The sequence below is a fragment of the Canis lupus genome, chromosome 7, assembly GCF_048164855.1.
Source record: "Canis lupus baileyi chromosome 7, mCanLup2.hap1, whole genome shotgun sequence".
NCBI lineage: Eukaryota > Metazoa > Chordata > Mammalia > Carnivora > Canidae > Canis > Canis lupus.
The window spans coordinates 60,975,340-60,993,232 of record NC_132844.1 but is presented as its reverse complement, the minus strand read 5'-3'; the positions used below and the strand labels follow the sequence as shown (position 1 = coordinate 60,993,232).

Here is a 17,893-nt window from a genome sequence, read left to right as displayed (position 1 = left end):
CCCGGAGCTGCGGCTCATTTCCGCTGACCCAGCGGAAAGCTGGGGGCCCTAGGAGAGCGCTGGGGCGGAGTCGCCGGTGCCACCTCGGCAACGGGCGGCACCTCTTCCTCTGCGCCGCCCTTTCCTCTTCCTTTCCGTATTCCCTCCTCCCACCGGAAGTGTTCTCTCCAATTCCCGAAGTCAGAACCGAAGAAGACTTTGGAGGTCATTTATTCCTCCTCCTCCCATTATATTTAAAAAAAAACAAAAAAACAAAAAAACCCCCACGAGACGGGGGTGGGTGGGGTGGCTAGAAAAGAGGGGAAGAGCTCCAGTCTTCGCCGCATAACGTCCTTTCCTTTCTCTTCCATCCTTGTTTGCACCTGTGTTCCCCCACTCCCCCAGGTCTAGTATGTACCATCCTCCCTCCCCAAAAAACAGTAACAGATAAAAATAGGAGCGATTTTATTAGAATTCAGCGATATCAGTTTTGGGCAGCTGCCGAAGGCAGCTTGACATAACTCTTCATGGGAGGCAATGGTCGAATCTTGCGGCCAGCCCAGCCCCCCTTTCGGTGCCATAGCCCGCTGGAAGGCCTCTTGCCCAGCCAGCGGTTCCGCCCAGCCTTGCCGATGACCCGTTTGTTATGATCAACGTTGGATACCCGGCCCACTGTTGCCATGCACGTTTCCAGAACCTGACCGAGAAAGCGGATGGAGGAGAATGCACCACTGGGAAAGAACATGACGTTGATTTCCTGACTCTGGGGAGGCTTCTTACACTCACTGAGAGAAGGGAGAGGACAGGAAAAAACCACAGCATCATCGAACCTGAGTGCAGGTCCTATGGTAATTTGAAAACAAAAGGCACTATTCCCTCTCCCATTATAGTGCCAGCCTGACAGGGCATGCCTGGTCACATGGCAGAAAAGGACACACCTAGCTCAGGGTGGTTCCTAAAACACCTGGGAACTATCCCAGACAAGAAAGGTGCATTCCGATAATTCCTCCTTTGCTGATCCCTCCCACCTATACTCACACACACCTGCATCTGCCTCTTGGATGGCAGCTGGATGATGGCTGTCCCATTCACTTTCCGAAGCAGCACACCACATGTCCCTGGGGAAGAGGGAAGCCACTTTGCTGTCTTCCACAAACGAGGAGGCGGGGGAAAATTTACAGGGCGACATAGCCCATACCCTGACCTTGCTTTGCCCTTTAGGAACAGATACCCTGAAGTAGGATGCACACAATGTTTTAGGTCAAAACACAAGCACCTCTCCACTCTCGTTTTTCTTCTTTTTTTCTGCCAGAGGACTACATGTGGGGCCAGGACTTCAGAGAATTGTGACCTCAGGTACCCTTTGGTCTTCCAAATTTTAAGACTCCCCATCCCAAAGCAGCTCCTTTCCTCATACCTGCGGCTCGGATATACTGGGCCCCCCGGCCAGGCTCACTCTCCACGTTGTTGATGAGGGTTCCCACAGGCAAGGCCCCAAGAGGATGTGCATCCCCTTCCCGAGCAGCAACTAAAAGACAGAACTTCATCAGCACCAGACCCCTTGCATCCTCCGGGCCCATACACATCTGGCGGCACTCTTACCTGCCATTCGGCCTATGTGGTCAGAGTTCAGGATTATATCTCCAGCCTGCATGTTTTCTGTGGCAACGATCCAGCGTTTCCGGCTACCCCCAGCAACCAGAGCTATGTCTGCTGATCTGTGAGGGGTGAAGACATATGAGCAGATGATCTAGGCAGCCCTACATGTTCTGAAAAGCCACAGATGAATCATTCAGCCACACCATCATCTCACATCCCAACTTGCCTACAGGGATCATAGCGGACCATGATGACCTTCTCTTCAAAAGGTCCTGGCTTTGTTTCCAGCTCAGGCCGGAACCGCAGAAAGTCAATCATGCGATAACGCTGCTTGTGGCCCCCGCCAATACCATGCACTTGGATTCGTCCTGTGGTCAGGGTAAGTGCAGAGACATGACCCAGGTCAGATGAATCAGCTCCCAGCAGGGGAACAGGCTCATCCTGGGAAGACAGCAATACTTCCTAACATTATGACACACCAGAAAATAATAAAAAATTTGCATAGTGCAGTGGGGTAAATGGGGGTGGGGAAACACCTACATGGAGCTTGGTAAAAACATAATTATAGGATATTGAAATAATATAAGACTTCGAGACAAAATCGTTATAAATTAGTGAATCCAGTAAGTTTACAGAGTGATGTAAATAGAGCTCAACTTTTGTAAATTTCTGAAGGGCGTGAAGAAAAATGTCATGAGCTTCATGTGTATGTCTGGTTTTCTTTTTCTTTCTTTCTCTTTCTTTCTTTCTTTCTTTCTTTCTTTCTTTCTTTCTCTCTTTCTTTTTCTTTCTTTCTTTCAAGATTTTATTTATTTATTTATTCATGAGAGACACAGAGAGAGAGAGAGAGGCAGAGACACAGGCGAGGGAGAGGCAGGCTCCATGCAGGGAGCCCAACGTGGGACTCAATTCTGGGTCTCCAGGATCACGCCCTGGACTGAAGGCGGCACTAAAGCGCTGAGCCACCAGGGCTTCCCTACCTAGATGTTCTTAAGGAGCACAGACCACCTTTGTGTTGCTTTGTATTCTCCTCTCTGGTTCTTAACACACATACTATATACAGGAGTCCAATAAATGCTTTTTTAATTACATTCTTCTGCCTGTCAAGAAATAGGCCTAGAATCCTAACATGTTTTTCCCCTTTAATGCTTAAATCCTCCTGGTCTTGCTCTTACCTGTGTGGTTTCGGCCCCCAGACTTCCTCATCTTCACTGGTGTAATGGTGTACTTGGTACGACTCTTCCAGGACACAACATTGGCATTAAGGGCCACAGAGGTAAGCACTGGGCGGCAGGGGATCAACACTGAGGAAGAGGGCAGCTGGAGAAGGGTACTACTTGTTACCTAGAGATAAACAAAAATCTTTTTAACTTGAAAGGTAACTGAAGGAGAACCATCAGAGAACCAAGGGTGGAGGAGGCATAGACCAAGTAGCCTACTTACTTCCAGGAATGTCCCAGATCAGCTGTTCAAAAACTCCACCCTTTACTGCTTGCACAAATACCAGGGTGGAATGTTTACCCAGGTATATGTATATTGATTCTCTCTCATCTGATCCTATAACCTCCGAAGTATTTCTTCAATGGCATGTTCTTCCCGTTGTGCATCACCTTCCAAACTTGGCTCAGAACCTCTCTTCTCTGGGAGACTCTTCCTTCCCTAAACAATTCCCTTTTCCAAGCCTGGTAACTTTCACACACCCATAGCCACCATCAGTGCCAGTGCCTTTTGCCCCTCTGTATTCTGTTTCTGGGAGTTTTCCAGATGTGAATGGGGTGGAGGGATCATTTGTCTTGTTCTCTGCTGTATTCCCAGCATTTTGGAAAAAGTTACCTTGGTTTTGAATTTTAAGTATGCATCTGCCAAAGTCTACCATCATCCAGAAAGGTCCAGAGGAACAAGACTTAAAACTTTTCTGTGACTTACCAATCGTCCACAAGGGACATAGAGGATACCTTTCCTTCGGCTCCTAATCTTGTTATTTTGCCCCGCATTCTCTAATCTCAGCAATAATTCATCTTTAGTGGTTAAGAGCCCAGATTGTGAAGCCAGACTGTCTAGCTCCAATATTTGGTGTATGACCTTGGACTGCCAATCAGTTTTCTCATATATAAAATGGTAATGACAACTGCCTTATACATTGGTTGAAAGGAGTTCATTTCTTTAAATTATCTATTACTTATGCTTGGCTTACGATTGGTGCTATCAGTTACTATTGAACCCTGTACAGTGGCCTGTAAAATACTTTCGCCTCCGTATCTCATCCGAGGAATCCAGCGGCCTGGTGGGACAGGAACACTTAACAAATCAGAAAGCTGAGGCTGAGAGTGATTTATTCAAGCGCTCGGGCCGGGCGGGCGTGACTTCTGACCAGACTCATTCTCCGCCTCCCATGCCGGGGTACCCTCTCCGGCGGCCCGAACAGAAACAGCATTTCCAGATAGGGTGGATTACCTGGGCTGCTGGCAGCAGGCCCGGGCCGAGGGCAGCAGCGGCTGGGGGCGTCAGGCTCAGGGAGCCCAGGGCGCGAGTCAGTGCCCTCAGGGCCATGAAGGTACCGAGGCTCCGCAGGAGTCAGCGCACCACCATTACTTTTAGTCAGGCCGCCTGGCGTCTATAGATGACGCCAACGAATCCTGGTGCGGTCGCTCCTTCATGACGTAAAGAGGTGGGCAGAGACTCCGAGCCCAAGGTGCATACACACCTCCGTGCGCGTGGCCAGAGCCAATCCCCGGGCGGTCCTTAGGTCGCGTGACTGGGGAGCACTCGGCCCCTCCCCTCGGAGCCGTCAAAACAATTGCCTCGAGCGGCAGCCATGATTAATTTAAAGGGGCAGTACCGGCAAGGGAGGCGGCCAGAGCGACAGACTGCGGGTGAGTCTTCGAGGGTACTCCTGGGGCTGAGGGCTGAGGTCCCGCTACCTCTTTTCCGCATTCCCGGACAGATGAACAAATTCCCACCAGCTGACCTCGCACAACTCCAGACTGGCTGAAAAACTCCGCCCCCTGCGAGTCTTCCCGCCCCTCGGCGTCCAGACAGACAGACAGACGGCCTGCCCCGCCCCCTGCGCTACGGACAGACACGTTGACCTCGGGATTGTCGGGCGGCTGGGGGCTCGCCGGTGCGGCGGGCCTCGGCCGGCCACCCGCACCTCCCCCCACCGCCATCGCCCCCGCCCGTTTCACTCTGTCCCCACCCTGGGCCCCAGGGCAGGTCGACAGCCGGGGACATTTCTCTACTGCATTCCCAGGCTGGGAGACCGACTCCCGGCGCCGCGTTTCCCTGTGACTCTACAGCCGCTCTGAAGACCTGCCATTCTTTCCTGCATCTTCAGGCGTCTGAGAGGCACCCTGAGGTGACTCCTCTTGGAGCCTATTACTAGGTGGTCATGACAAAGACAAAGCCTTGAAAGTGAATGGCTCAGGAGTGACCAGGTCTCCCTCCTCTCCCTTCCCAGACACGCCCCTGGCCACAGGTCTCGGATCAAGTATCACTCCATTCTTGGGAGAAAATAGCTCCCAGTGGCCTGGGGTGGAAGGTCGGCTTCAGGAAGGAAGAGGGACCAACGTTGGTCGCCTTTGAAGGCCTTGGAGGTAGAGAGAGGGAGGGTGCTGCCCTGAGTAGGGCTCTGTGCCAGGTCCTCTGGGTGGCTGTGAAGTGGAGAGAGAAGGGGTGGGAACGCTGGACTTCTGGACTTTGGGCAGGGCAGATCCTGTGAGTACCTGGCTACTGAAAGAGTTTCTTCCGGGCTCTGGCCTGAGTGCCACAGGCAAGGGCTCTGCTCTAAACCGGTAAGAGTCCTGGAAAGATGAGAAACAAGGTCTTTTGAGGAGGTGGGAAGAGAGCCTGGCACCTGGCAGGTGGGAAGTATCGGTTGAAGGCCTAGTGGGGGAAGAGGCAGTTTACTAGGTTTGGAGATGCTGGCCTTGGCTCTGAGGGTGACGGAGTCTGAAGACCTTGAGCTTCCTGGGGGACTCTCATCTGGGTCCTGCAGTGAAGGTGCCTTTCTTCTTCTCTCCCTCTTCCCTCTAACTTTGAAACCTGTACCTTTCCCATTTAACAAAACCTCTGTACCATTTTCTTTATATCTTTTGTTGGCTTTAACCCTGTTAACTTTGCAGCATTCTCCAGACACCCTCTGTGTTCCCTCTAATGCTGTCTCTCATCTGATTCCTTTTCCTATTCCTAGCCCAAGCGCTATTTCCGACAACTTTTCTATTCTCTTCCTAAGTGCTAAATTTGTTAGCTGGTTCTCAGCACTTTTGTTCCTTCTATAGTCTTTCTTCATTCGAGTCAATTCTTCTTCCTCTCTCTTTCCCACAACTTTAGCTTTGTAGGCTCCCTCCCCACTGGCCACTGTCTCTCCAATTAAACCAGAAGATCACCCATACTCTCTCTCATCCCTTCCCTTGGATCCTTACCACCCTCTAACCAAGGTGCTCAGTCTCTCTTATCTTTACCTCTACTGAGTTCTGTTGTTTCTCCTCAGCCCAGGCAAGGTCCCCCTGGCTAAGATGTCAGGCCTGGTGTTGGGTCAGCGGGATGAGCCTGCAGGGCACCGGCTCAGCCAGGAGGAGATCCTGGGAAGCACTCGGCTGGTAAGCCAGGGGCTGGAGGCTCTACACAGTGAACATCAGGCTGTCCTGCAAAGTCTGTCCCATACCATTGAGTGTCTGCAGCAAGGTGGCCATGAAGAAGGACTGGTGCATGAGAAGGCCCGGCAGCTGCGACGTTCCATGGAAAACATTGAGCTGGGGCTCAGTGAGGCCCAGGTAAGAGGAAGGAGGTGACGCCAAGGGGCTCTTGGAGAAGTATTGGAGATTTGGGGTCATTTAGGATTGCCTTGTCCTAGATGCTTGCATTCATTCATTTATTCATTCATTCAGTAACCCTACTTTGTGCCCAGCACAAGTCTTCTGGGCACTGAAGAAACATCACTGGACACAACAGTCAAAAATCGTTGCCATCTCGGAGCTTACATTCTAGTGGCAGGAGGCAAACAATACACAAATAAGTAAATGATTCTGTATGTCAGAGTGATAATTGCTAAGGAAAAGGGATAAAAATAAAACAGAGAAGGGGACTAGGGGGTACAGAGACAGGACACAACTTTAGATAGGGTGTCAAAAAAAGTCTTACCGAGGGACACCTGAGTGGCTCAGCGGTTGGGCGTCTGCCTTTGACTCAGGGCATGATCTCAGTCCCGGGATTGAGTCCCATATCAGGCTCCTTGCGAGGAGCCTGCTTCTCCTTCTGCCTGTGTCTCTGCCTCTCTCTGTATCTGTCATGAATAAATAAAATCTTAAAAAAAAAGTCTTACTGAAAGGTGACATTTGAGCAAAGATTTGAAGATGAGAGAGTGAGTCTTACAATAAATGGGGGGAAGAGCAGCTAAAGCAGAGTGGGTAGTACATACAAAGGCCCTGACCTGGAGCCTTCCCAGTGAGTTCAATGAGGGACCAGTGTGGCTGCAGTAGAGTGGATGAGGTGAAGCAAAATAGAAAATGAAGTGCTGGCTCAGTCAGTGGAGCATGCAACTCTTGAGCTCAGGGTTGTGAGTTTGAGCCCCATGTTGGGTATAGAGATTACTTAGAAAATCTTAAAAAAGAAAAGAGGGAAGGAAGAAAGAAAGAAAATGAAGTGTAAGAGGTAGAGAGGTTAGGAGCCAAGGGGAACTTGTATAGGTCATCAGGACTCTGCATTTACTTTGAATGAAATGAAAGCCATTGGAATATATAGAGCAAAGAAGTGATGTGGTCTCACTTAACATTTTAAAAGAATCATCTGGATGCTGGCTTGAGAACAGAGAAAAAGGACAGAAAAAGAAAGGTCAGCGTGGAGCCTTTTGTCACCTAGGTAGGAACTGATGGTGACCTAGTCCAGGGTGATGGCTTTGGTGGTGTTGAGAAATTGGAGCCAGGGTATATTTTGAGGATAATCCTATCACTACCTGACCCTGCCTCCTGGCCCCTGCCCATCTTGCTGCCTCCTAGTAGGCCTCCTTCCCACTTCATCCCTGAATGCTCCAGTCCGGAGTCTGGTACTTACTTACAGGATGTGCCCACCTAGGTGATGCTGGCTCTGGCCAGCCATCTGAGCACAGTGGAGTCGGAGAAACAGAAGCTGCGGGCTCAGGTACGGAGGCTGTGTCAGGAGAACCAGTGGCTCCGGGATGAGCTGGCGGGCACCCAGCAGCGGCTACAGCGCAGCGAACAAGCCGTGGCTCAGCTGGAAGAGGAGAAGAAGCACCTAGAGTTCCTGGGGCAGCTGCGGCAGTATGACGAGGATGGGCACACCACGGTAAGCACACGTAAACCAGGCTGGCTATGGGGCAGACAGCTGGGAGTCCCCAGAGACCTGGGGGTGATTGCTCCATCAGCTACAGGGCCAGCAGTGCTGTGCAGCCTGCCCCCTACCTGGCAGTATTCAGGTCCTGACACCAACTCTAGATAGCAACAAGGCGCAAACAGTCCTCACTCACTCAGTCAACATGACGGCTGTGTATGCCGGGTACTCCCTCTGCTGAGGATGCAACAGTGAACAAGGCAGACAGAATTCCTGCTCTCATGGTTAGGGATTTGGGGTTGGGGGTGACACAGAAGCACCTGGACAATTCCAGTCTAGGATCCTAAGTGCTACAATGAGGGAAAGCATGGCACAGTCTAGCAAGACACTCCTAAAATTTGCTCTCCAAATATATGAAATTTAAGTCTCACTCAATAATCATTTACTTCTTTCTCTGCCTGAGGCAGTGCAGGAGGATGTTTGTAAGGGAGATGTAAGAACTGCCTTCTCAAGCTTATAATGTAGCTGTAGGGCCAAGTCTTACATATGAGAACGCGTATGTGATGACACAAAGCAGCAAATGCTCGGTGCTGGATGAGTGGTTCAGTGAGTATGGGAGGAATTCCAAGATCAGTTCGTGGGGACTGGAATGACCTGAGAAGGATTCACAGATGGGACGAGTAGGATTTAGGTTGGAGTTTTTTCATTGCACGGGTTAGGAGTTGGGCTGGCTTTTGATGGATGATGAGGGCAAAGGAGGAGTTTTCTAGACTGGGGGTGAGGATATGTCATAGATAAGGCTCCAGGGCTGGAACCCTATCTAGTCCAGGGAGAGTGGGATGATTTGCATGGGACACATTGGCGAGGCTCAGTAGGAGGGTTAGAGGTGTTTGTACAAGCCTGACATGCCTGGTGGGGCAAAGCAAATTTGCCCATGTGGAAGTAGGTGAGACAGTGAGGGTTGGGCACTGAGTTGAGAGGGAGTGGTGGCAGATGATGGGGACGAGGCTGAGCTAGATACTTTGGGTACGTGTCAGTAAGATCATACACACTCCCTGCCCTCAGGAAAAATAGGACAGACATATAATCAGTATAAACACACAGGGATCCGCAGTGGACTATAATTACAAGAGTTGAGGGGGAGCAGGGTAGAGGCTAGAGAATGAGGGTGCTTAGGGAGCTCTCAATGTGAAAGAAGGAGATTTACAAACAAGAGGGGGGTGAGGCTGCAGACAGATGCTGGCCCTCCCAGCGGCAGGAACATGAATGAGAGTCTTCTCCACCTGTTAGTGATTTCATGGTTCAGAAGGGCCTGAAGAGGCCACTGGGGATATCTTGGCCTAGACATGCTACTTCTTCCCTTCCAGGAGGAAAAGGAGGGTGATGCCACCAAGGATTCCCTGGATGATCTTTTCCCCAATGAGGAGGAAGAAGACTCTAGCAATGGCTGTGAGTCTGTGTCTGGAGTTGGAGGGTGAAGAGGGGCAGCAGGGGGCTGGTTCCAGTTGTGGCCCGCCTTGCATATGGGATGCTCACCATCCGGAAATGGGTTCTTTACCTCCCTTGGAGATAGGGTAGGGACAGGGCTGGTGCTTTCATTTCCTCAGCCTTCCCATTATCACTAATATTTATTACACAGTTAATGTGTACTGGGCACTACAGTAGGCATTAGGGATACCGAGTCGAGAATGACACAGTTCTTGTCAGTAAGGAGCTCAGAGTGGAACAGGATAATGACCCTGGAGTGAAAGAATGTGAGCTCCTCAAGGGAGAGCTTGTCTCAAGGGAGAGCTCTTCAAGGGAGAGAACCATGTCTGTCTAATTTTCATATCCCTGACACAGACCCTAGCTCATGCTTATTGAGTAAATTCTGTTGAATGAAATGAATGGATTATTGGGTGAACAAGTGGGATTGTGAGGATCAGGTACAAGGGAGTGGGCAAAGGAATAGCAGTTGAGATGGGTCCCAGGAGAGGGCCTGGTCGGGGGTGAGCACAGACACAGGAGACACAGGGTGAGAGTGGGGAGGCCAGACAGCAAAGGGGAGAGGAAGAGTGCCTTGAGGAAGTCTCCAGTTCATTTTCTGGGATGGTTAGTATCCCGTGGCCAGGGCACCCAGCACAGCGGATACGAGATCCCAGCGAGGTTGCGGACACTGCATAACTTGGTGATCCAGTACGCCGCCCAGGGTCGCTATGAGGTGGCTGTGCCACTCTGCAAACAGGCACTGGAGGACTTGGAGCGCACTTCGGGCCGTGGCCACCCTGATGTCGCGACCATGCTCAATATCCTTGCTTTGGTATATCGGTAAGTCCTGGCCTCTTCGTCTCCCAACTCTGCCTCTGGGTTCCCACCTTGATCTGCCTTTGGCTCTCATTCCTCCTCTCCAGAGGGTACCTCTTCTTGCTGTGACCACTTCACCCAAGTGACCCCACTAGAGGCCTTCTCTTCCATCAGCATTCTTGTTCTTTCCAGACCTGAGCCCTTGACCTCAGAGCCGCTCATCTCTCAGACTCTTCACTTCTCCCTTCCTTTTGGAAGGTCTCTTTCCTTTTCTGTTTCCATTTCTTGTATCCTGTAACTTGTCTTTTCTTGGCGTGATATAGTGTTCTGTATCCAAGTATAGATGTGTTGGTGAACTCTTACTGCTCACCCCAGGCTTCCTGTCTCCTTTTGGGGCCCTAATCCCTAAACGTACCTCAGTCATACTGAAGGGAAGGAGGGGGGATCCCTGGGTGGCGCAGCGGTTTGGCGCCTGCCTTTGGCCCAGGGCGCGATCCTGGAGACCCGGGATCAAATCCCACGTCGGGCTCTCGGTGCATGGAGCCTGCTTCTCCCTCTGCCTATGTCTCTGCCTCTCTCTCTCTCTCTGTGACTATCATAAATAAATAAAAATATTAAAAAAAAAAAAAGATTTAAGGGAAGGAGGGAAAGAGATGGCTTGGGGGCAGAGTTCAGGGTCACCCCTTGTCACTTCTCTCCTCTTCCAGGGACCAGAATAAGTATAAGGAAGCTGCCCACCTGCTGAATGATGCCCTCAGCATCCGGGAGAGCACCCTGGGCCGCGACCACCCTGCTGTCAGTACTCCTTGCCTCCTCCTTTTCTGGCTTCTCTTCATTTGTGTATCCACTGCCCTCAACCCACTTGCTAGGGGTGCTCTGGGAGGAGGTGTGAGGGCTCCTTTCTTCAGGCCCTGTCTGCTAAGACCAGTGGTTCTCAATTCTTTGAGACACAATGACTTTTCCTTATAATGAATATTTTTCTGAAACATAATTCACAGACACTGTAACTGACATACACGTAGAATTCCAAAAAATGTTGAGTGATACCTCATTAATATAAAAATGAGGAAAGCAACTTAGAGAAAAATAACATGTAGAATATGTACTATGAAATGACAGGGTAACAGTTTTAAGTACAACTATGGCAGAAAACATAACATATAACTTAAATACAACATAATATACAACTTTAGATTTAGAAAAAGTGAGACCAGTAAGACTACTGTATATAAAAAGTACTAGAAAAATGACAGAGCAGGGGCTCCTGGATGGCTCAATCAGAAGAGCAGGAGACTCTTGATCTTGGGGTCTACGCCCCATGTTGGGCATAGAGATTCTAAAAAATAAATAAAAAGTATTTTAAAGTGTCACTTTAAAAAGTGACAGAAAAAAAATGACAGCAGAAGTACTGGTGGATACAAGAGTAAAATCCTGTGTCACACCAAGTAACTACAGGTCGGATCTATTCGTATATGATGAGAAAAAGAAAAATGATAGATTGTCATAATGGAGAAAATGAGAAACAAGATATTTTTGCAAATGAGCTGACTTTAGGAAAATAATTCCTTATGTTCCCCCACGTGATAGGCAGGGATGATGTAGCTGAGCAAACAACTCCTATCTTGAGATCCCACTAAGTGTCAAGGCTTACAGTGTTCAAATGTCTGGCAGGACACTGCAGAGTTAACAGAGCTTTACCCCACGTGCAGAACATCTGCCAACCTTACCTTCCCAGAGGTAATAGTGGCCCCGGTGTTTATGGTGACCCAAAACCCCACCTCCAGAAATATCTACAAATCCCCCTAGAGGGCGGTACCACCCCCAGAGAGAACCTCAGCACCTCCAGGTCAGCATCTTCTCCCCTACCTAGGGGTAGGATGGCAGAGTTCCTTTATCCTGGGAGTGGTGCAGTGTGGGGCCCTGTTGTGCAGGGGGAGGCCTCTGAAAGCACCAATGCTTAGGGGGACAGGCCTGTCTTCCTAGGTGGCTGCCACACTCAATAATCTGGCTGTGCTCTATGGCAAAAGGGGCAAATACAAGGAGGCGGAGCCACTGTGCCAGCGTGCACTGGGGATTCGAGAAAAGGTACCTGTGCTTTCTCCATCTTCTCTGATGCGGTGGTCCTTCCTCAACCATCTCTCTTCCAGTCTGCCCTCTTCCCTCATTTTTGTTCTCAACCCCCTATGTCTGCCTTGTTCCCTTTCCTGTCATTCCCTTCCCTTGTTCCCCACATGGTTATGTGCACACGTGTTGTACACACACACACACACACAGTCCTAGCCACCTGTCACACTCCTTTACTTCCTTCCAGGTCCTGGGCACAGATCACCCAGATGTGGCAAAGCAGCTGAACAACCTGGCCCTGTTGTGCCAAAACCAGGGCAAGTATGAGGCCGTGGAACGCTATTACAGGCGGGCACTGGCCATCTATGAGGGGCAGCTGGGGCCAGACAACCCTAATGTAGCCCGGACCAAGAACAACCTGGTAAGGGAGGAAGGGGAGAAGTCAGTGGAGGGAGGGGAAGGGAAAGTACCATAATGTACAACACTCACCCCATCACCTTTGCGCAAAGGGGCTGCCTGTGGGGCTGAGGGATCTGCCTCATTCCTGTGGGAAGGCCGAGTCCCAGAGCCTCCTGGGAGTGGAATGAACACCCTTGACCATCCGGCTTGAAAAGGAAGGATGAGGAGGATCTCTGGGGAAAGTCATAGGGAGACCAAGAAGTGGAAATCCCTGAGCCCTGCTAAGACCTTGTCTCTGTCCCGTGTTTTTTCCTTTCTGCGCACAGGCTTCCTGTTACCTGAAACAGGGCAAATATGCTGAGGCTGAGACGCTCTACAAAGAGATCCTGACCCGTGCACATGTTCAGGAGTTTGGGTCTGTGGATGGTGAGCAGGGTGGGCCTGGGGAGGGACCTGCAGGGTGTGAAGAAATGCAGAGCAGGGGCGCCTGGGTGACTCAGTCTGTTGAGAGTCAGACACTTTTTTAAGATTTTTTTTTTTAAAGATTGTATTAATTTATTCATGAGAGAGACACACAGAGAGAGAGGCAGAGACACAGGCAGAGGGAGATGCAGATTCCATGCAGGGAGCCGGACGTGGGACTCGATCCCGGGTCTCCAGGATCACACCCTGGGCTGAAGGCGGTGCTAAACCGCTGAGCCACCCAGGCTGCCCTAAGATTTGTTTTTTTTTTTAAGATTTTATTTATTTATTCATAGAGACACAGCTAGAGAGAGAGAAGCAAAGACACAGGCAGAGAGAGAAGCAGGCTCCATGCAAGGAGCCCGACATGGGACTCGATCCCGGGTCTCCAGGATCACGCCCTGGGCTGCAGGCGGTGCTAAACCGCTGCGCCACCGGAACTACCCCAGATTTTTTTTTTTTAAAGATTTATTTATTTATTCAGAGAAAGAGAGAGAGGCAGAGACACAGGCAGAGGGAGAAGCAGGCTCCATGAAGGGAGCCCGACATGGGACTCGATCCTGGGTCTACAGGATCACACCCCGGGCTGCAGGCGGCGCTAAACTACTGCGCCACCAGAGCTGCCCAGATTATTTTTTTTTAATTCATGAGAGACACACAGACCGGCAGAGACATAGACAGAGGGAGAAACAGGCTCCATGCAGGGATCCCAATGCAGAACTCGATCCTCAGACTGCAGGATCATACCCTGAGCCGAGGGTAGACGCTTAACCAATGAACCACTCAGGGCGTCTTGAGCGTCAGACACTTGATCTCTGCTTAGGTCTTGATCCCAGGGTTGTGAGTTCAAGCCCTGTGTTGGGCTCCACCTGTGGAGTCTACTTAAAAAAACAAAAACAAAATGTAGACCAACGGTGGGGGGTTAGGCCCTAGTGGTTCTCAGGCATTTGGGTCCTGGCTCCCCCTTGTACTGTCTAGCTGTGTTCTCTAATCTTACCACCCCATCCCATATATCACCCCTAGATGACCATAAGCCCATCTGGATGCATGCAGAGGAGCGGGAAGAAATGAGCAAAGTGAGTATGGGGCCCAGCGTGGAGAGGACCTCTATCTGAGCCTCTGGCTTACTCCTTGCACCTGCCTTGCTTATTTCCCACATGAGCATCAGCCCCAGCTGCATGGTGCCGTGGCCTTCTCTAGCGCAGCCCACAACTTGGCCCACAGCCAGCCTGCTGGTGCCACAGCATCTCTGTGCTCTCATCTTCCTTCCTCTCCCTTCTGTCCTGCAGAGCCGGCACCGAGATGGCGGCACACCCTACACTGAATATGGAGGCTGGTATAAGGCCTGCAAAGTGAGCAGGTGAGCCACCAGTGAGAAGCAGGCTTGGCCTCCAATGCCCTCCATCCAAACCTTGATCCTGGCCTCAGGGACCTTTTCCCTCCTTCCTTTTGATCTTGTCTCTGCTCCCTCTCTCTTCTGTTTCTTTTCTGAACCCATCCTCACTTCCTCCCCACAGCCCCACAGTTAACACTACTCTAAGAAACCTAGGAGCTCTGTACAGGCGCCAGGGAAAGCTGGAGGCAGCTGAGACCCTGGAAGAATGTGCCCTACGCTCCCAGAAACAGGTCAGTGACCCGGAGGAGGAGGAGGTCCAGAAGGTAGGTCCTGGGAATAGAGGACCACTGAGGCTTCTTGGGAGTGTCAGAAGAATCAGAAAAGAGGCCAAGGAGAAAGCTGGGAAAGGGAGGTGAGACTCTCTGGTGGTCATGGTTGTTTTTAGGTGTATTCTTAACCCTCTCACCTGCCCTTTATGGTCAGGACTCCCAAGATGAAGGTTCATATCACTAAATAGGACTTTGAAAAAGAAAACCATATCCTGTCACAATCTGAAGAATTTGCTGAGGGGGTCCGTGGGTGGTGTGGGTGAGGGGGTTGAAGTTGAGGGGAGCCTGAAGTCAGAGTTTCTCAAATCTTGGGTAGTGACTCATTTGTCTTGACATCAACTCAGGGTGGGCCATGGTGAGAACATCTATCTATTCGTAAATAGGATTGCATGGCAAAGAGAAGAGGCATAGAGTATTGTTCCAGTATGTGTGTATAGGCCATCACAAGGAAAAATGTCTTCCTTGTTGTGGCTGGCGATAAAAAAAAGTGTGAAAGCCTGCACCTGAGGATTTAAGGTGTGCAGAGTCCCAGTTCCTTCCTTTTCCTTCCAGGGCACTGACCCTATCAGTCAAACCAAGGTGGCCGAGCTGCTTGGGGAAGGTGACGTTGGAAGGTCCTCTCAGGAGGCACCTGGGGGCAGCGTGAAATTCGAGGGAGGTGAAGACGCTTCTGTGGCTGTGGAATGGTCAGGCGTGAGTCTCAATATTGCCCCCTGATCCCTCCTGGTCCCTGCAGCTGGTAGTGGTGAGAGACTCCCGGTCTCCCCATGTAGGATGTGAGGGCAAGTGGTCCATATTCCAGTTCAGTTAGCCCATCCCTCTAAGGGGTATCTGCAAGCCATCTATTGACAGGGCTCTTGTTTTCAATCACTCGGCTTTCAGGGGGAGGTGGGATGTGTGCAGAATAAAGGGCAGCAATAGACTCAGAAGCCAGTCTGCATAAGACCCCTTTAGCTTCTCTTCCCCATCCCTCTCTGCCAGGATGGCAGTGGGACCCTACAGAGGAGCGGTTCTCTGGGCAAGATCCGGGATGTGCTTCGTAGAAGCAGCGAACTCCTGGTTAGGAAGCTCCAGGGGACGGAGCCTCGCCCCTCCAGGTACACAGTGAGACTGAGATATTGCAAAGCAGACCGTAAGTCCTTGCCTGCAACTGCTCTTGGCCCATCTCTGGAGAATGCCCTGGAGAGAAACACAGACGTGGTCAATGGGATGGCCATGGAGAAAGAGTTTGGGGAAAAATGGGTGCCCCAGGGGACGGGAAAAGTGCCTGAGGAGATGCCAGTTACTGCTGAAGATAAGAGTGTGTGTAGGGTGTCAGATGTTGGGGAGGCAGTGATTTGATGTGTGCAGCAGTGCCCAAGAGGCCCACAGTGTTAGGCCTCTTACAGGGAAGAGAAGAGTCCTCAGTTCTTTCTTTTTGCATTGCAGCAGCAACATGAAGCGGGCAGCCTCCTTAAACTATCTGAATCAACCCAATGCAGCACCCCTCCAGGTGAGAGTAGTGCCCGTGAGCCTATTGGTGGGTGAGCAAGAAAGGGTAGCCATGGAGCAAGTGCCGCAGGAGTTAGGGAAGAGGAGAAAGTCCTCTGGCATGAAGACTCCAGCCAGGGGACTGCAGTTGAGTGGATGAGAATCAGGCAGACACCTTGTTGGGGGTGGTTACCACTGTGGGACAGTTTGGGGCCAGAGATGGAAGTGAATAAATTAATCAGGAAGAGAACAGGAATTAGTGTTCTCTAAACTGGTACTTTGGAAATATGAATAATTCAGGAATGATTTGGGGATACTAATTGCTCTTCCTCCTGCAGCCACCATAGTCTTCACCTTGGGGATTCAGTAGCAGATGAGAAGGAAAAAAGAAGAAAAAGTATAAATCATCTACGTTTAAGAAAACAATAATGACAAGTTAATGGCAACTGACCATTTGTATTAACACATTCAAAGTATAGGCCAATATTCATGTGGCTCTTCCAGGAATTCTCTCCATCAGATCCTGGCCTTTTTTCAAAATCCTAGCAAAGGCTGAAACTACACAGAGCCCCAGAGTTTGGGATTGAAGTTATAGGCTCCATCCTAGGTCTAGAGATAGTTTGCAGCCATGTAATGGATAGACTCTGGAGGACAGTTTTTGGGAGGCCAAGGTCCCTGGGCTGATGGCATGGTGTTGTCTATTTCAGGTGTCTCGGGGCCTCAGTGCCAGCACTACGAACCTCTCTTCAAGCAGCTGACATTCAACCCCCTCTCCCCCCAGGTCTGCTGGGTTCCCCCCCACAGTCCTCTCAGCATTCCCTATTGCTCCTGGCTCTTCCAACCCCAAGGTGGGACAGGGAAGGGAGAGCAGTTAACCAGAAGATTGCTGCTGCCCTTAGGGTCTGGGCTCCCTCCTCAGGAATCCCCCTCAGGAAGGACCCTCAGGACATCCTCTCACTGTAGTCCTCTAGAGTAGTTAGCTCTGAGGCCCCCAAGATGCTTAAAGAGCAGGCATGCATCTCAGAGATGGAACTTGCTGCTGGCTTTTCTGTCAGAGGGTTTGGGGCTGGCCAGCCAAGCTGCCTTGCTCTGGCCTTTCTTGTTCCCTCTGCTGCCTCACTTCAGGTCCATGTATTTCACTTTTCTTAAATAAAAGAATCAGGTAACCATTTTGCCACTTGAGTCCTGACCGAAGAGGGTAGGGAGCAAGGGTTGTGTGGGGACCCTTCACAGAAGGGCAAGGGGCAGTGATGGATGGGGCAACATGAGAAGTGAGAAGTGTTGATTCTTGGTTCTCTCCTCTCTTCCTTCCCTTGTTTGTATCCTCTGCAGCAGAGCCTGCAGGAAGGCATCTGGGGGATGGGGGAGGAGGCCCACAACCCAAGGAGAAGGTGCTATGGACTGGGTTGTCAGGGACATGTGGTGGCCATGTGGCAGGACCCTGGAGTCCTGGCGCCACTGCTCCCGGCCTGTGAGGCCCTCTGTGGCTGCCCCTCCTCCTCCCAGCTGCTTGGGGGAAGGGAGGTCTAAGCAAGCCTGGGGGGCCCTCCTGAGCCAGAGGGGGATGAGGCACTCACTATCCATCCCCTCTCAGCATATCCTGGCGGCCTGAGCAGCAGCTGGGGCCCATCTTCTAAAGCTTGACTCCTCCTGACCCGCCTCCTACACCCCTTGCTGCTTTCACAAC

At 50.9% G+C, this 17,893-nt stretch overlaps 2 protein-coding genes and 1 long non-coding RNA gene across 10 annotated transcripts; 2 read left to right on the top strand and 1 right to left on the bottom strand.

Annotated features, from left to right (window-relative positions):
- The first annotated feature begins 107 nt into the window (after positions 1-107).
- On the top strand, positions 108-2,001 carry LOC140637006 (uncharacterized). Its single transcript, XR_012034260.1, has 2 exons — positions 108-827; positions 1,292-2,001. It is a non-coding gene; the product is annotated as an uncharacterized lncRNA (long non-coding RNA).
- On the bottom strand, positions 428-4,255 carry MRPL2 (mitochondrial ribosomal protein L2). 2 transcript variants are annotated; one of them, XM_072832966.1, is made up of 7 exons: positions 4,033-4,255; positions 2,754-2,922; positions 1,805-1,946; positions 1,582-1,697; positions 1,397-1,507; positions 1,024-1,211; positions 428-676 (listed from the first exon to the last, which is right to left on the bottom strand). In XM_072832966.1, exons 1-7 carry the CDS (start codon positions 4,126-4,128, stop codon positions 464-466), a joined length of 1,035 nt encoding a protein of 344 aa, XP_072689067.1. In that variant the 5' UTR covers positions 4,129-4,255; the 3' UTR covers positions 428-463. The 2 variants fall into 2 exon arrangements, with proteins under 2 accessions (XP_072689067.1, XP_072689068.1); XM_072832967.1 differs by having other exon boundaries at positions 1,024-1,097; positions 4,033-4,243.
- Positions 4,256-4,304: 49 nt separating this feature from the next.
- KLC4 (kinesin light chain 4) lies at positions 4,305-17,375 on the top strand. 7 transcript variants are annotated; one of them, XM_072832954.1, is made up of 18 exons: positions 4,305-4,451; positions 4,542-4,933; positions 5,036-5,171; positions 6,068-6,350; positions 7,648-7,878; positions 9,231-9,312; positions 9,960-10,170; positions 10,854-10,941; positions 12,130-12,231; positions 12,458-12,631; positions 12,936-13,035; positions 14,095-14,147; positions 14,361-14,431; positions 14,589-14,697; positions 15,289-15,429; positions 15,718-15,833; positions 16,165-16,228; positions 16,914-17,375. In XM_072832954.1, exons 4-18 carry the CDS (start codon positions 6,093-6,095, stop codon positions 16,962-16,964), a joined length of 1,851 nt encoding a protein of 616 aa, XP_072689055.1. In that variant the 5' UTR covers positions 4,305-4,451; positions 4,542-4,933; positions 5,036-5,171; positions 6,068-6,092; the 3' UTR covers positions 16,965-17,375. The 7 variants fall into 7 exon arrangements, with proteins under 7 accessions (XP_072689055.1, XP_072689053.1, XP_072689058.1 ...); XM_072832957.1 differs by lacking the exon at positions 4,542-4,933 and having other exon boundaries at positions 4,348-4,451; XM_072832953.1 differs by lacking the exon at positions 4,305-4,451 and having other exon boundaries at positions 4,461-4,933.
- The last annotated feature ends 518 nt before the right edge of the window (positions 17,376-17,893 follow it).

What these genes read in the sequence shown, in the direction of transcription:
- MRPL2 (XM_072832966.1), bottom strand. Translation starts at nt 4,128, where the DNA reads ATGGCCCTGAGGGCACTGACTCGCGCCCTGGGCTCCCTGAGCCTGACG. An exon ending in GTCCGCTATGATCCCTGTAG is followed by an intron (nt 1,698 to 1,804) that starts GCAAGTTGGGAT and finishes CACCCCTCACAG; the next exon opens with ATCAGCAGACATAGCTCTGG. An exon ending in CCAGTATATCCGAGCCGCAG is followed by an intron (nt 1,212 to 1,396) that starts GTATGAGGAAAG and finishes ATCCTACTTCAG; the next exon opens with GGTATCTGTTCCTAAAGGGC.
- KLC4 (XM_072832954.1), top strand. Translation starts at nt 6,093, where the DNA reads ATGTCAGGCCTGGTGTTGGGTCAGCGGGATGAGCCTGCAGGGCACCGG. An exon ending in AGAAGACTCTAGCAATGGCT is followed by an intron (nt 9,313 to 9,959) that starts GTGAGTCTGTGT and finishes TGGGATGGTTAG; the next exon opens with TATCCCGTGGCCAGGGCACC. An exon ending in CCCGGACCAAGAACAACCTG is followed by an intron (nt 12,632 to 12,935) that starts GTAAGGGAGGAA and finishes TTCTGCGCACAG; the next exon opens with GCTTCCTGTTACCTGAAACA.